The sequence below is a fragment of the Cottoperca gobio genome, chromosome 3, assembly GCF_900634415.1.
Source record: "Cottoperca gobio chromosome 3, fCotGob3.1, whole genome shotgun sequence".
NCBI lineage: Eukaryota > Metazoa > Chordata > Actinopteri > Perciformes > Bovichtidae > Cottoperca > Cottoperca gobio.
This window is the reverse complement of record NC_041357.1, coordinates 8,976,764-8,993,701: the sequence shown is the minus strand read 5'-3', so window position 1 is coordinate 8,993,701 and position 16,938 is coordinate 8,976,764. Positions and strand designations below refer to the sequence as shown.

The window sequence follows — 16,938 nt, the reverse complement described above, 5'->3', positions numbered from 1 at the left end:
AACATCCCACCAGCAGCGTTACAAAGGAAATCCCACTTAAATATCTGCTAAATGTCATTGGAGAAAATCACATCATGACTGGCTGTAAACATCTTCTTTGTCGTCAGCGCTGATGCTCCCTGCCTGCTTTCACTACTGGAGATGAGAGGAATGCTCTCTCCTTTGCAAGTGGAATAGGATGAGGCAAAACTGGCCCTGAAGCCGAAGCCTGCACTGCTTTCAACTGAGCGTCAACTGCCAGAAGTCTGAGCCAGAGGTTTCACGGACGGCAGCCCGCAAGACCACAGAAGTAAAAATAAATGGACTAACTATTCACCAGTGGCTTTTGCACCGCAGTTCCCAGCGAGAGCCACATGGGTCAGTGAGATGGGTCATCAAGGAGGTGTTCACACACAGAAAGTCACACAGAGGTAAATTTCAAGATGTTCTGCCAAAGCAAACTTAGAAGGTCACTTACCATCTGAGAACGGCTCTTGGGACAGCCATTGATATCGCCGATCTTCTCATTGGCTGAGGAGAGACAGACAGAGGAGGCAGAGACAGAGAGATAAAAGAAGAAGAATGAAAATGGTTTTCAGGCGTGTTCGGTTGATGTAATCCTCTTTTTTATTTCCAGTGGCGATCCCTGAGTGTGTGTGTGTGTTCCAGACAGTTGCTGGCTGAATGAGGAGAGCAGAGGTGTTCCTCTCCCCTCCCGCTGAGAAATGAAACACTATCTGGTCACAGCAAATGGGAACTGGGACGCTGGGGGCCCGACCGAGATGTGTGCTGTGCTGCTTCTTTTCAAAGGGGGGCGTGTGCTTGTGTGTGTGTGTATGTGGTGTCAGGGATTCCTCCCATCTATTAGAGGCCCAGCCCACAGCAGCTGAGACACGATCATCAGCTCACAGCTGACAAATGTGCCAACAGCACGGTCTCCTGCATCAGGAGGCACGGTGGGGCCCACTGTTCTGCTGCTCCACCTCAGGACCATGTACCACCTACCCCTGCGAGAAAATACTCCTCTTTGTGTGCGGTGAATAAATACGTTCTACGTTCTGTCTTTTTATGTGTTATGCAGACCCTGGACGCTCACAACCAGGCTTTAGCAGTGGTTCCCAGACATTGTGAATTGTGACCCCTTTAAACAAAGCAATGTTGACTTATGTTGACCCTCGTGAAGTACTTCAATCAAACAGTGATTTTCCTTTCTCTAATTTAATTTTCAATTGATTTAAGTTTAATAAAATGTAAAGGTGATAAAACTATTCAGTTAAAAGATCTCCAGGCCAGAAAACACTGCTTTAAAATACATCTTTCTGTACAGCTAAAGCAAACAAGGATATTGGTTAACTTAATGCAAATGACCCATCATGAGGTGTAGTGAGGGCCAAATGAAGGGCATTCTATATTTATCTTTTGTAAAGTAACTTTTGACTTTAGCTCTTATCGGTTTACTCGACTCAATCAAAAAGTTTAGGAAAAGCTAAAAAAGTAGAACATCTTAAAAAGGTCACAGATCTGGCTAACGGCTGCCTTCATGAGAACTTTACTGATGTCCTTGTTCTGAAGGTTTTCCTCTTCCTGACCTTGTGTGTGAGATGGTAAAATAGCTGAACAGGTGCCACATCCGGTCCCAGTATTGCTTTACCGACAGCAGCAGGATGCTCCAGTTTCACCGGCGATTATGTGGTGTGAGGTTTTTTCCCAGTGGAGAGGAGGCAGCAGGCAGCACCGGGGAAAGGATGGCTCTGACTCCACTTGTTTTAATATGAGAGCAGAGCAGCACTGGTCAGCTGCCGGAGTGTATATATCGCAGGTAGGCTTGGTATTGTGAGAGTACAAATAGTACTGGATGAAGGGGATGCTGTTGTGAGACTTTTTGACCACAGGAACATTTTCCAGCAACAAAGGTACATTTTCAGGAATGCAGAAACCTTTTAAGAGTACTCAGGAAGTGTACCTGCATTTTGACTGATAAAACAGAATTACAGTTTTACATCATGAGTCCTGAAATAAAAAGTCTCCTCTCAGGAGGAGGAACCTTCTGATGGTCCAGGTATACTCAGGTTCAGTACAGTTGGAGTATGGAGAGTCACAACATCAAGGTAGAAAGCTGAAGCTAGTGTCAGACATGTGTAATAAATATATTTCACACGCAGTGTATGAAATGCCCCAAGCCAGATCCAACTCTCAAAAAACACACATGCAAAAGCTACAGTACGACAGTGGCGTTCCTCTCTGTGCAGGCTGAAGCCGTACGGAGCATAGGAAGTATGCATCTGGGTCAGAGATGAAGGGTTAGAGCAGGGAGAAGACAGAGTCAGTGACATGCTGAGTCAGCCTGCGTCAGCCTCAAAGCTGTCGGCACGTGAAATGACAGGCTGAGGACAGCCAGATGATGATACAGACGAGGGCAAGGGTCGAAAACACAGAGGAACAGCCCACTTTCACAGCCAAACTAGGTTATCTACTACTACTCTTGTCATGTGACCACATAGCATTGTTTAACTTATATTGAACATTTGAAACTTTTTGAAAACATAAGTGAATCAATTTTAAAATGCATGTTGGTCAATGTAAAAGGTCTGTTAGGTTAGAGGGACTGTACTTAACATGTAGTAGAGGGAGGACACTTCACATACGACTAAAGTACAGTTTTTATAGGCTTCTTTGACACTTTTGTATTCTTACACAGAAGTTATATTTCTGTTTGTTCTCAGGACATATTTCGGTTAGACGCTCACACTAAAGAAGTTAAAATCTCACAACACGCCAGATCCCTTCTTTGTTTCTGAATGAGAGAAGAACGTTGTTTGGAGCTAAAGTGAATCATGAGCCTCAGAAAACACAAAAAAGATGGATTTGAACTTCTCCAATCGTGTTTTGTCCTGACTCTATCAACACTAGATGGAAGAAAACTATTCAATGGTGCAGGAGTAAATAAACTCTACGACTCATTCTGAAACTGACATTATTACATCAGATAATAGAGTTAAAGGGTTTCGCTCTGTAACATCCTCTCTACCTTGCAAAATAAAAGCTTGTTATTAGATGATGATGTCCCTCCTTTAGGAAGAATGCAACTATTTGTTCGGTGACGGTGACATTCGTATCCAATGTTTTTTTTCCAGCAACCACGTGATCAGCGCTGGCTTCCTTTTTGCAGATTTTGTAAACATACAATAATGTTTTCCTTACCTACGACCTGTATGATCTCAGCCAGCAGCACTCCGTCTGCGACGTCCGTTTGCAGGTCCTTGATCAGACGCTTGTTCCCTGACTTGGCAAGGTAGTGGTTGGCCCAGTCCGTGTAGATCTGCGGGTCGGACAAAAACACAACCACGCCGTTCAGTTATGAGCCAACAAAAATATAATCCAGTCCAAAATAGGGGCAACCCTGTCAGGCCGTCCACGTGTTTCAAACTCCATAAAACACTTGAAAACTACAAAAGGTATAAATGGCTGGAGCAAATTTACGACTCTAATAAAATAACAACATGGTTGAATAAGAGCAGAGTAGCCCTCTTTCTTTTGTTGGGGCTCCGATCTGGCATATATCCGCGTGGTATTCAAATTGGGGCTATTGTGCTCAGCCAGGGCATTCATCTCAGAGCGCACGGCGGCTGTTTTCAATGGGCCATGCTGACATCACTCTCTGGGGACAGAAAAGACCCTTCACTGCCTGGGGGGAGGAGAGGAGGGGGGCAGAGCAAGCATCTGAATAATCTGAATAGCTGCCTTCATAATTAGTCGCCAAACTCTCTCTTTTTTTTCTCTCTCTCATCAAGAGAAGTGAGTCTCAATTTCTGGTTAGATAAAAAAAAAGGCACACAAAGGTTGAAGTGAAGTTGCACAGAACATTATTCCTAATAAAGAAGAAGTTATTTTGGAGAAACTGATACCTCATGATGTCGATCTTGATTTGCACTATTGTAAGGCTTGTCTGCAAACTGCAGAGACTCTGTTTAACAAGTGTAACTTCAGAGCACTCTTCCCCCCACAGCGATCTGAAACGTGTCTGACAGCTCGGCTAAATTAAGACACCTCTCCTTCTACAGTCTCACTCTGGTTTTCACACAAACCCAGAAAAACTGTTATGCCAGCCGGTGAAAAACATGACAGAGGAGATACAGTCAATATGTTTTAGATTACCTCTGCAGTAATCTGATTTCTTCAGTCATTTAACGAGAAATCAGATTTTTCTACTGGAGTTACTGGATTTCTTGGCCGTTTCCCGCCTTGTACATGTGCCATATGCATGAAGGAAAGTATTTCTGTGACAGCGGTGGTGCAACCTCCTGTTCTGAAAAGTGAGGCCAATGCAGAAGTGCCTTAAACCTGTATTCTTTCAAAATGCCAGCAGAGGGCGAAAGAAAAAGTCTATGAGAAAATGACCCTTCTTTTCACTTGAATTACTACCTCAATGAACATTTTCCTGATGAGTTCATGTTCTCAATCACTAGTTTTAAGTCTTTTTAAGTCTTCTTTAATACATTATGATGTTCATTTTGTAAATAATGAGCCCATTTAGAGTAAAATAGACAATAACACAGCCTATGATTAAGGGCGGGGCTACCTTTTGATTGACAGGTTGCTAACATGGCGTTTTCCGGTTTGGTGTTGTTCTAGATCAGCTAAAAAACCAAGATAGCAACAGCCAAATAACAAGATGCCAAACTCGAAGATTCAAAAAAGTAGAATCTATTAGTCTGAATATGTCTTTTTCCATAATTAAACAACAAAAGAATAAGTAAGCCTGGCTCAAGAATGAGGTTGAGGGTAGAGGTCAATTCTGATTACTGACCTGCTTCATGTAAGTGCAAATTTAGAAATGAAGTTACCAGGTTGCGACTATACTTCCTACCTATTTTCTCCCATTAACCTGGTTTCTAATGTGCATGAAACCTTCCCAAGAATTACTGTGAAATTCAAGTGGATCAATTATTACTGGATGACTGCACAGCATTGTTAAGGTCAAACCTTAGCACAAACCCGGACACACAACACGCATGGCGAGGTGTGTGACACGGCTGTGACCCTTGTTTCTTTGTGTTTGCACTGTAAACAGACCCGGAGCTTTTCTGCCATGCTACTCATCGGATGAATCACTGCTCTCGTGATGGCTTACAACAGGTGTGCACACTTCAAAGGCACGCACACACTCATCTTCACACACAAGCTCAAATGCAAAAGGTTTATAAGAGTACACGACCACACATTAAACACAAAGAGTCTCGGGGCGAAGTTTAAATCGCACAGGCAACATACCCAAACACAAATGCACAGTAACACAGTGCACATAAAAAGCATCTTGAGTGACATGAGGAGCTAAAAAAAGCCTTCAAACAGCAGGATTAGGCTCCATCTTTTCAATTCACACCCTCAGCTGGTCGTGGAGAGCAACATTCAGAAGCTTTTGTGTGTGTGAACTTTCTTTGAAGTAGTTTTGGGCAGGTAAATTGAGGGGTTGGAGTACAATTAAAATTGAGGTGAAATGGGTAGCTGTCAGTCACAGAGGTAGAAACCAGAGGGGGGTCAAACAGCCAGAGGGTGAGCGGGGTGTGAGAGGAAAGAAAAGGGGAAGTGGGCAAGTCACAACAGGTTGCCTTTTGAGTCCTGAAAATAAAACTTTTCAAAACACATTGCGTGTCTGATGCCTTTCTCTAAGCCAAAACATCAGGTCCAAACTTTAGATGTGATATCTCGCATAGTTCAAGGGGAAACATAGGGTTGACGCATTTTAGCACGGTGAAATTGTACAATGGCCAAAGAAATTTTCATAAAAGTAATGTTTTACATATTAAAAATAAATCTAATGATTATGTCTACTATGAAAGGTCCGCCTGCAGTACAACTTCCTCACCTACTCTGCAGCTCTACTGAGCTTTTAGCTTCTTTTAGCTTACTTAGCGACTACCTAGCTGGTCAAGTTAGCAACTTAGCTGGTGAAAGAAGTGGAACATTTAGCAGCCTAGGAGCCACATAAGGACTAGGTGGAGACCAAAATAGAGATAAAAGAAAAGTGAACATTGGACTTCATTTGACAGTTTCACAGAAGCACGACAGAATGCGAGTGTTATGTGTTTGCTGCACATGTAAATGAACAACTGACCCGTTAGCAATAGCAAATGTATAATAGTTAATGTCATATTTCAGTGTTGTGACATAAGAATAAACATTTTAACGATTTAACTTATAATTTAATCAATACTTGATTGACTTAAATTGGAGCACAATTAAGCAGCCTTATATGTGGATACGAAATGTAAACATAAGGAATCAATTACGTGTAATGGAACCATCCACGGTGATACACAACACAGACGTCCATCCCACCACAAATCAAAATGTTACAACATCCGTCAGATGTTTCTAAATCAAAGACCATTTTAATAATTGAAACCTAAAAAAGACACCATGCATTAATCTGACTCATGTGTGTTTAACCGCAGCTTTATTGTAGCTTATGTGATCTGACAATTGCTGGAAAGGTCACAGGAAGACACGAGGAGGAGATAGGTTGGGGGCTGATGAGAAGCATGCATCTGATCTGAGTCACTTTAATAAGCTGCATGGTTAGTGGAGAGGAGTACTGACTTAATATCTATCAGACATGAATGAGGTGACAGTGACTCCAGCCCAGTCTCTACGTCAGAGGGAAGCACTCTGCATATTGAACAGAATGTAATCAAAGCTCTGCAGGGTTGTAAACGACTGATGAATCAATATTTTAATTATGTGATAAATTGAATTAATTGAATGGATAAGAGGGCGACATTAAGACTAACTGGTCAACGTTATTACCTCACAGGACAGTCCATGCAAAGTAAAAAGCAAATTTAATGTTTGGTACTTTCTGTGCAGAGTCGGCCATTGAATGCTTTTATTGTGCCAAATGAAATGTGTTTGACATACCGAGTATCAAAAGCTGTCAAATATCACAAGTTGGAATTGAATGATTAGTCAGATTCTTATTTGTTCTTAGAGCTAAATCAGGAATCATTGCTCAGTCTAGATTGGACTTTATCTAGGCACAATTATTGTATGGCCGCTTGTGTGAAGGCAGCTGTAAGCAGTGCTGCAATGCCTTACAGTACTAAACTTACAGTTTGGATGATTTTGATAAATGAAAAGCGTTTGTACAAAAACATGTTTAGATGAACAAAGAATCAGGTTTCAGATAGCCACCCATTTGTAATAAATGTACAATAATAAAAACTATTTCCTGTTATATTTCTGTGATGTATCCTTATTTGTTTGGGTTTCCTTCAACCCTCTTCGTCCTCCTGTCTTTCTAATAGTTAGACCTGTAATGGCACAACGACCAGTCAAAAGTATTTCCCTGCATTTGCTTCAATGCACACTGGGATCGGTTTCAGCCCCCAATGACCCTTAACAGCGCTAAACAGCACCCACTCCTGTAACATGACACATCATGTCCCTGTTAATATGGTTACACAGGGCACCATGGCATCACTCACATCCGTATGTCAGTACTGAGTGATCCATATCAACAAGTCTGATGTTCAAAAAATACATTTTCCAAGAGGGAAAATCCCTCCATTCCCAGAAACTCCCAGTAATCCCGACCATCTCCTCGTGGGATTGAGGGTCTTTTTTAGAAGCTATAAATTCATGTCAGGGACATTCCCGTCAGCAGAGAGAGCAACATGACACTGAGTCATTCACACCGTGAGGGTCTCATGGAGAATGTCATATGAGGCCGATTGGGCCGATTGACCTGCTTTGGGAATTTGTCACCTTCCCAAACAAAACCTTGGCCTTTTTGGTTTTAACACAGACCATTAACAGTGTAGTCTAAAAGTAGTTAAACATGTCCACACTTTCTATTGTTTTTGCTCTGAACTTCAGAACATTTGGAATGAAAGCATGACATCAAGATAACAGAGCTGACTCTTGTTAGAGGTGTAGCACTTAGAAACCATACACAGCAACAGATGTAAGTAGCCACATACTAGTCATGATAGCATAACAACATGTTCACGGTTTCATTTCAGTTCCACAGTACTGGATACAGAGACACAAAACATGTTTCACTGTCTAAATACTTACAGCACTTTGACTTCTTAATAGCTGTTCATTTATCTTTTTTATTTTGTGTGGACCCCGGGAAGATGAACAAATGGAGGGGTCCAAATAAAATGATTAAGAATAGCCTGCAGTAACGCCTCCAACCCCCGCCAACACTACCCACAGTGGGCTGAGGCTCTGTACAGAAAGTTGACATTGAGACATTTCATCTGAACGCCGATCAAATACAAAGACCTGTAAACAACCAAACATGCTTCGTCACTGTGTGCTTGAAAGCCTGGACCCATGTGCATGTTTCACATAATACTGCCTACTTCAAGCATTTAAAAATGACAGAGTCCACTCTTCAAAGCTTCTGACAAGCAGCGATGAGTCAGTCATTCAGACAGCTGCGTCTTTTTCTCTCTCACACAAACACACAAATCTGCTTCACATCCAGCATCCCCGCTGCCTCGGCTTGCTGAGTCACCAGGCTGGTGTGCGATGCCTACAGAAGGGCATGACGCATAAAGGCCATCCCCACAGCGCCGGGTCAGCCTGGGCGGAGAGAGGCAGAGGGCAGCCAGGGCATTACAGTGAGTGTCCTTGACTTTTCTATTTTGGCCGGATGGCTCATCTGCAGATGCAAAGGCGTAAGTTTAGCAAATGTCACGACAGATCATGACGGAGGCTGATTATAGAGGAGGAGGAAAGCAGATGTGCTTTAGTACTTCTTGTGGCCATGTTTGTGTGTGTCAAACTGTCACTCAGCTGGCACAACCGCGTCGTGTTATTTTACTCTCTCTTCTCTGTTGTTGTTTGCTCTGACACTCACTTGTTTAGTGCTCGCTAAGCAAACACTGCGGTGTTGGCATAAACGTACACAAGGGTGAAAAAGGTTTTTGGGTCAATGTTGGTGGAAAATGTGTTTGTTCTCTGGGTGTTAGAATACTTTCACTCTGTAAATCTTGCCAAATTCTAAGAAAGCTTGCTAAGTCTTCCCACAAACTGAATGTGTTTGTCTTGCAATAATCGCAGAACAACTACACAAGATCCTAGAGGAACTTATGTGCACAATCTGAACACTTAAGCTCTTCATTTAGGTGAATTAATGAAAATAACAAAAACCGGAGCTACTCATTGTTCCCATGACAGCAGCAATATGTTTGGTCTGTATATGTTTATCTTGATGAAGACGATGATGTGGTGCATTTATTTTTCACACAATGGGTTTTGAACTGTGAGGCTGAATTTTCTCAACCTGTTGAGGACCATTTAGTCATTCCTTTGAAGTTCAAGCATGAAAATCACAAACCAGCGGCTACACTTTCACATGACAACAGCAACACACAACGCCTCAGGGTCGTCCATGGAAGCACAGTTCTCACATACGCTGTTGGCGCACAGCTTTCCAGAAACAATTATGTTGATAACTTCAGGACTATTAGCCTCATTACTTTCAGGGTTCAGTAAGCAACCTTAAAAGCACTGCACTTAACGCCATTATGAACTAATCTCCCGACATGAGCAAAAACTATAAAGAGAATACAGCAGGAGCGGAGCTGCTATAAAGTGCTATCTCTCACGGAAAGCTTTCATAGGGAGCAGGACTTAAAACAGCTTGTAGTAACTCAGGTAATGACACTGAACCGAGTGCTGAGTCTACAGAATACATGCCTCTTCCACTGACCATGTTTAGGACATCCAGGGGTTTATGAGACCAAATCCCAACAGTTATCTTTCATGTTCAACTCCCAGTGTGTTACCTGCCTCACTGTCAGGGGGCTGCTTAAAGAAGCTCCTGGAGATCTGGCTGTAACCCTGACGTTTCTATTTCAAGCTGACCCTTCTTCTTAGGTCTCCATCTCTCATAACTGCCATGTCCCCTTGGTTAATGTCTGGGGTAAGTACAAACACTTAACCCTTACTGGGATTGGTTTCCTCCTGTCCGTTCCTTTCATGAATGCTTTGAAATGAACAATAAAACTCTCAATAGGTGGGGAGCATAAGCGAAGATGCATGAATGACACCCTAATAGCTAGAACTCGAAAACCTTCACTACGTTAACCCCTCCCTTCCGTCGCTGGTTTCTTACCAATTTGTAGTTTTCGCAGGAGAAGTGGCTGTAGCCCCTGGCCGGTGCCCTGAGGCTGCCATACACTGCCATGTTGGCCCGTCACCTTGATAAAGACAATTAACCAGGCAAGGCAAACAACTAGAGGTCCATAAACTTCCAGCAGACCGAGAGACCAGGTGGAGCGGGAAAATACAGTCACGCTGTTTAATGACTTCTCCTCCACCTCACATCTCGGTAACAGCTCTGTGTGTCAGTGCGGCTTGTTGTCTGTATGAACAGGGCATGCTTTACTCCTCTTTATATGTACCGCTCTCTCACCCCCCTTCACAGTGAAGCCTCAGAAACTCTGACACTTCTGATCTCCTCTCTCTCTCACTTGGTGTCATACACTGTCTGAGTCAGACACCCTGACTCTGTTCCCTCTTCTGCTACTGGTAGAAACACAGACCAGCAACATAAAACCCAGAAATATTTGAGGCCATTCTGCAAAGTTGATCAAATCAAATGTACAAACCTGTGTTGTGCGTTATATATGTTTTTAAACACCACACACCATAATGCTCAAAGATAACTGAATTTAGTTTGGCTATTAAGACCATCTGTAATTCCTCAGAAGGAGGAATAATACAATACATTGTAGCTGCTTGCTCTTTCTGTTTTGTGAAGATTCACCAAAGCCCAAACTCCAAAATTGAATGATCTATTATTTTTGTATTGTTCCACATTATGGTTTACTTCAGCCTCACAGCACAGGAAAACCATCCTGACTAGTAATATTGTCTACCTGCCAGGTAGCACGGCCAAACTATGATCAACATTATATGGGGTCATCCAGGGAACTAGAGAGAAAGCACATTCGCCTCCTGTGTCCGAGACAGATGGTGTAAATGTGATGGAGAGCTCCCAACGCTGACTGACAGAACACTTGAGTGTCTTCTTCCTCTGACACACCTGGTGCTGTGCGTTACAACAGACGCCCACACACTGACAAACATGAAACCTAAGTTCACACGGGAGGTCTCAGATCTCCCTCGACAGGTTGTACTACAGTTAGAATCCAGCCATTGTATTATGTGGTGATTTAACTTTAACCAGCAGAGTAATGTGCTGAGCTGACAGCACTGCCCCACCTCCATATTCATACATCTCCATAAATTCACACCTAGAAGCTGCACATAAAACCCTACACTTCTACTGCAGGGCCTCGGAGCAGCTTCACTCAAAGAAATTTTGCTCAAGGACACACATTTGTGCTTCGGTATGAATACATAAGAAATATGAAAGCAGATGTGGAAACTATTCACAGCTTCACCACACTTGCCTCTGCTGCTGCTTATTGCTGGACTTCAACAAGCAGTGATGTACAGTCTATCTTAAAGGTAGGAGTGAAAATGTATGTAGTGAGGGGGTTAGAAAGTAAAGATCATTCCACAGAAGCATTTGAGCTTATCAGACGGGGCATTAGGACAAATATTAAGCATGAAAGTGTCACATTGATGTTCAGACATATGCTGCTTAGATCAAGGTTTGAAAAGGAAAGAACAGAGTAAAACAAGCAGAGGCTATTGCTGAGAGAAAAAAGCCCCTAAAAGACGACATGCAGAGCTACGTGAAGAGCAGCTGTTAGTGTTGTTGCATAGCAACCACCTGCACTATATTTTGTGCAGAAGGCAACGGAGGGACTATTTTATTTTGAACATCATTATTTAATAATAAAAACTATTTAAATTGGAGTGTGTATTTTTCTTTCATATTGCCACACTTGGTAACCGTTTTATAAAAGCAATAGCTCACTACAGACTGTGATATATGGTCATTATATCACAGTTAAGGGGGTTAACCTTAACCCCCTTAACTGTGATATAATGACCATATACCATGGCCTGTCGTGAGCTATTGCTTAAATATATAATACTGAAATGGCAAGTTTCAAAGGGTTTGTATTAATTGAACAACACATTTGTGAAATGTGACATGGCTTGGGACTGCTTTGTCATGCATCATCTCCCCACTGTGTGATAACATCTCACGTTAACTCTTACATTTTTTATAGGATTTCTTAACCGTAATGTCCTGTACAAATCCTATAAATGGTCACATTTATTTTTTCTTAAAGGCCTTTTCACTACAAATGTAAATGTATGTAAGGGTGACCTCTATAACAACACACTGGTGTTAAGTGCAGTCAATTTAGAGGACACATATTCTTGTCGGCGTCCCCTCCTGCTGCCTGAATATGCTGAGTCTCATCGATAAGGACTCGGCAGCTCTCCATGCTGCAGGCCGAGGGCGACATGTGGCGTCACATCCCCTCTGACCCAGTCTGGGCCGGCTAGCAGATGGCTGGTGGGAAAATGATGGATGGACTGATGGCTACACATGCACAATAATCTAACAGAAGGGAGGAGAAGGAGTGGTGGATAGATGCAGGTGATAGTCTTCCACTTATCTTATTTCTCTGTCACACCTAACTTATAAAGTCACCCTAAGACACAGGAACCCACCTCAGCTTAAAGAACTCCACACTGGACCAGGGCTCAGTGATCACAGCAGACACAGACAGATGGCTTCTGAGAAATCAATGTCCCTGGTCTGTAAGATATGACAGAGGACAGCAGTCTGTTCTGCCAGCTGCGGTGATGCTTTATACAGGACACAGTGACTCCAGCAACCCTGTGCTTTAACACTGATACTTCCTGTGCTTGATCACAAACTGGACTTAGGCATCCTGGTGGACGCATGTTATCCCGCCCCTCTCCAAATCTTTCCAACTCTACTGTCGGATAAGGGATATAGGCACTGATCTGCTGACTCACTGACTGGTTTGATTCAATTTCCTTACAGTCTATATGGAAAAGCTCAGTTAAATACAATCATTTGAGAACTCTACTTTAAAAGTCACACGTGCCACATTTAGGGGTGCCACCATTTACACACTAAGTTTGGTCAAACAGACTTTCCATAGAAGTTTAGCTTCTTGATGCAGGTCAAACTAGAGACAAATGCAAGATTGCTACTATAATCTTTCAAATGAAAGCAGACAAACTCAATAAGATAAGGCACAAGAAAGAGCAACTGGAAAAGATATTCGGAAATATAAATCTTGTGAATTTTAGGAATACTAGAACATCCAAAACAGCGTCCAATAGTGATCCAAAATGGAGCCTAGTATGTCAAACCACCTGGGCAGAGAGGAGTGGAAACACAAGCAGAATCTATGATAATGTCTACACATCATACTATGTTACATCCCTGCAGTGGCTATTAGGTGTCAGTGTCTGTCCTGTTATATAGTGAGGTACATGAAAACAGAAGAAACAGAAACTAGAGAAACAGAAAGAGTGCCGGCATGAGAAGGTCTGTACACACATAGGCTCTCTGGTCGTCATACAGTTATCATACGGAACCAAAATACATTTGCCTGACTCTCCTCTCCATCACCATTGCAGATGGAGCTGTCTCTTCTTCTCCTCCTCAGCTCCCAGCAGGATGCACCATGCATGTTTTTTGGTGCGTGGGGCCCCTGGCAGCTACTACACCCCCCTCTGTTCACTGTTGTACTCACACAGGCCACTCAAGTGGCTTTAGCCCACAGAAATCTGAAACAGGGCGCTCTAAATGAGCCCTCATGTCTCTGCTTGGTCTCTGTCTGTCACATGAAAGACATGCGGCTTTGTGAGGCATAGAGGCCACACCAGGCACATGGTAGACAAAATGAATTGGCAAGAGCTCTGCCGTTTGGGAAACAGAGCCGACTCATCCATCAAAAGCCAAGAGACGGAGTGTGCATTTGTGGTCATCTGTACACTGCTGATGGATAAACCTGACCATTATATTGCAAAAGTTTAACATCTGCACCCATGAGTGATAGTTCCGATACTACTTGTGTACACCATTTACCCAGACTATCTGACAATATCTAAATCTTCAAAAATGAATCCAGAATATGGTAATATTCATATATATTCATGAATACAAGATTTATAAACCCCCTAAATTGGTGCTTTGGTCTCTGCAGTTGAAATGGCACAGCAGGGTTTGCTATGCAACATCTGATCAGGACAAATCCTGAGACAAGCATCCTGATGCACATGAGGGCACAGCAGCCAAGCAAGTGTTATTAAAGAGGGCTTAGCTTGTTAGTATTACTGTATGAGTGAACAAGCCATATGCAATGATAGAACTGATTTCACTGCAGACACAGCTGCCTCGTAGTCCTTATCAATCACATCCTTAATCTGCAGGTGAGCTACAGTAGCAGTGAAGCTCCAAACTATAATGTAACCTCAGTTCTGGGCTTCAAACTCTTCAATATTATAGCTTTTTGGCTTGAGTCAATCGGGTTTGAGAAGGAATGTGTACACCTTTCTCACACATGACTTTTCTCAGTCCCTATGTAATCTTTCAATGTGGGGGTGTCCTGTTGCCTAGTCAATTAAATGTACATCCTGAAATTCTGCTGCAAACTCCTCCGTTAAAATCTGGCCATCACATATGTTCTCCTTTCTATTAGGCCAAAGTTTCGAATGCGTCAAGGCTGAGACATATACTTGAGTTTAACTACGTGTTCATGTGCGCATTATGCTGCCTCACGTTTGGAGTGTTGGTTGAGTATGTCGTCAAAGATGAATGCGACGCTAACGCATGGTTAAAAAGCAAGTATACATATCACCGTCTTAAGGTGCGACATGACACTGGGACATCCTAGGTGTGACAGAAGCTCAAGACGTTAGCTGCATGTTCATTTTGAGTTCTTTCAATTTTTTTTTTATACATTTTTTTTTTAAAGAGTGTTCTTCTTGTGTCTCATTTGTTTATTTATATGGAAGAGAAGCCTGGCAGTACCATGTTTTGTTTTATTTTATATAAAAACATTTGAAACTTTGAGCACTCTTCACTACAGGCCATCAACAAAGTTAACTTATAGAAATGTTGTCTGGAGAAATCTAAATCCAACTCACTTGAGTTAGAGAATCCAAAACTCAAGTCAAGACAGGTATCTTAATTCCATTTTCTTCAGTTGTCATGCCATATGGAGGGTTGAGATTAACCTTCACAGACAACAGCTCTGCTCAGTCAATAATTCATGAAAATAACTAGAGAACAAATGAGCACTTAAATGCATGCTGTGGCAAGTGAGTGTGTGAAGGCTACACACTCAAAGTATTACACACCGAGCACCACAATGCACCATATGACAACTATAGTTTAATACCTTAACTAAAAAACAATTACGGTTCCAACCAGGGTTTTTTCTTCTCCGAGTATAGTGGTACGTCTCTGATCAGGATTACACACATAAATCTTGCATTTTGATTTAAGCTGCACAGGTCATATGGTGACATAAGGACCATGACAATCAAATAATCAATAGAGCTGTATTAGAACAGAGAGGGTTGTAGACATCTACCACACTTCATAATAAAAAAGGAAGGTCATTTTAATTTCTGGAAGTGTGTGCACATGTTCAAGTGTGCCTGCCTGTAATCCCTTTGTCATTCTCACACACACACACACACACACACACGCTGACCCACACACACACACGCTGACCCACCGGCATCCCGTCAGTCATGCTGTGTGGAGGTTAGCGGTGTGTAATTAAACTAGCCTTCTTATCGGCTCATCTCTAGACTCTGGTAATAACCTCTGCTTCCATCTCCCCTTCCTCTGTGGGCTCGGCAGATCCAGATAAGAACCACGGCAGAAAGAAAGAGACACAGAGAAATACGGGGAGAAAAGAAAGAAAGAGAGAGAGAGAGTCCCAGCCGCCTGTGTTGTTTGTAAACTCAACAGGGTGCTCATTATACAAACTGACTTTTATTAAATCAGCTGCTTCCTACTTTTAACACACACATCAACCGTTACAAAGATCTTTTTTTTCTCATTTGTTTGCACCACATGACCGATCTGCACCTGACCGGCCCTGTTTTTTATCACAGTGTTCCAGATTCTGTTGAATATTTACCATATCTGTGGCGTTGTACTTATATCACACCAAACAGCAGGCAACAAAGCAGAACCAAAGACTGTCCTCTTCTTATAAATGCTTGAAAGGATAATGCACACACACATACACACAAGTGTGGCGCAAAACTCTGGTTGAAGTCCTTGCTACGCCTATTTTAAGTTTCCATGCAGACATCAAAGTGAAGCTGGTGTCAGGTGAGGGAAAAACCGGGATGCACGCCTTCAGCACTTTCCTATGATATCAAAATGACCGCCACTAATTCATTGCGTGCCTGCAATCCAACACCATGGCTACTGCAAGGCTTTGGGGCTGATGAGACAAGCATTTTCTCTGATACATAAACACGTGGAAAAATAAATCCAAGTGAGACCTGAAGCTGCAGCGTCAGGGAGGAGAGGCAGGATAAAGATGTGAACATTGTATTGATAAAAGGACTGTTAACAGAAAAAAGCTATAGGGCTGTGATTTTATATTTTATATGCACAGCAATGCAATACATTCTTTAACTGCCCCCCCTGGTGTTTGACCTTTGTGATGACCTGGAAGTGTTCAGCCTACCAGTTTCATGGTGAAATTGTTCTGCTCCCAGCGGCACAGCATCAAACTCATGTTCCTCCTTGCAGCTTCCTTCCTCAGAGACACCTGCCTCACATAGAGGAGGACTGTCGGTTAGCCCGCCAGGCCCAAATATAAGCCATCAGAACACCTGGACCCCACAGAGCTGCAGCCAAATACAAAACTCCACAGATAAAAACGGAATCCACCAAGGAGGTTGCAGGTTTGAGAAAAATGTCCTGAATGAGAGCACCATGTAGATCCAGAGGGTATGGTAGAGCTGCTGCTTGCTTGAGTCCCAGCAGGTCTCTGTATGCCTGAG

At 42.6% G+C, this 16,938-nt stretch overlaps 1 protein-coding gene across 2 annotated transcripts in view; it reads right to left on the bottom strand.

Moving 5' to 3' along the window:
• nav2a (neuron navigator 2a) overlaps positions 1 to 16,938 on the bottom strand; it is a 247,057-nt gene that overhangs the window by 79,601 nt on the left and 150,518 nt on the right. The window contains exons 1-3 of one of the 2 annotated variants that reach the window (XM_029460220.1): positions 10,109 to 10,180; positions 3,181 to 3,298; positions 458 to 510 (exon numbers count right to left, since the gene is read on the bottom strand). In XM_029460220.1, coding sequence (XP_029316080.1) covers positions 458 to 510; positions 3,181 to 3,298; positions 10,109 to 10,180 — 243 coding nt within the window. Of the gene's footprint in view, positions 1 to 457; positions 511 to 3,180; positions 3,299 to 10,108; positions 10,181 to 16,938 lie in introns of those variants that run through there. The other variant, XM_029460212.1, reaches the window with a different exon arrangement.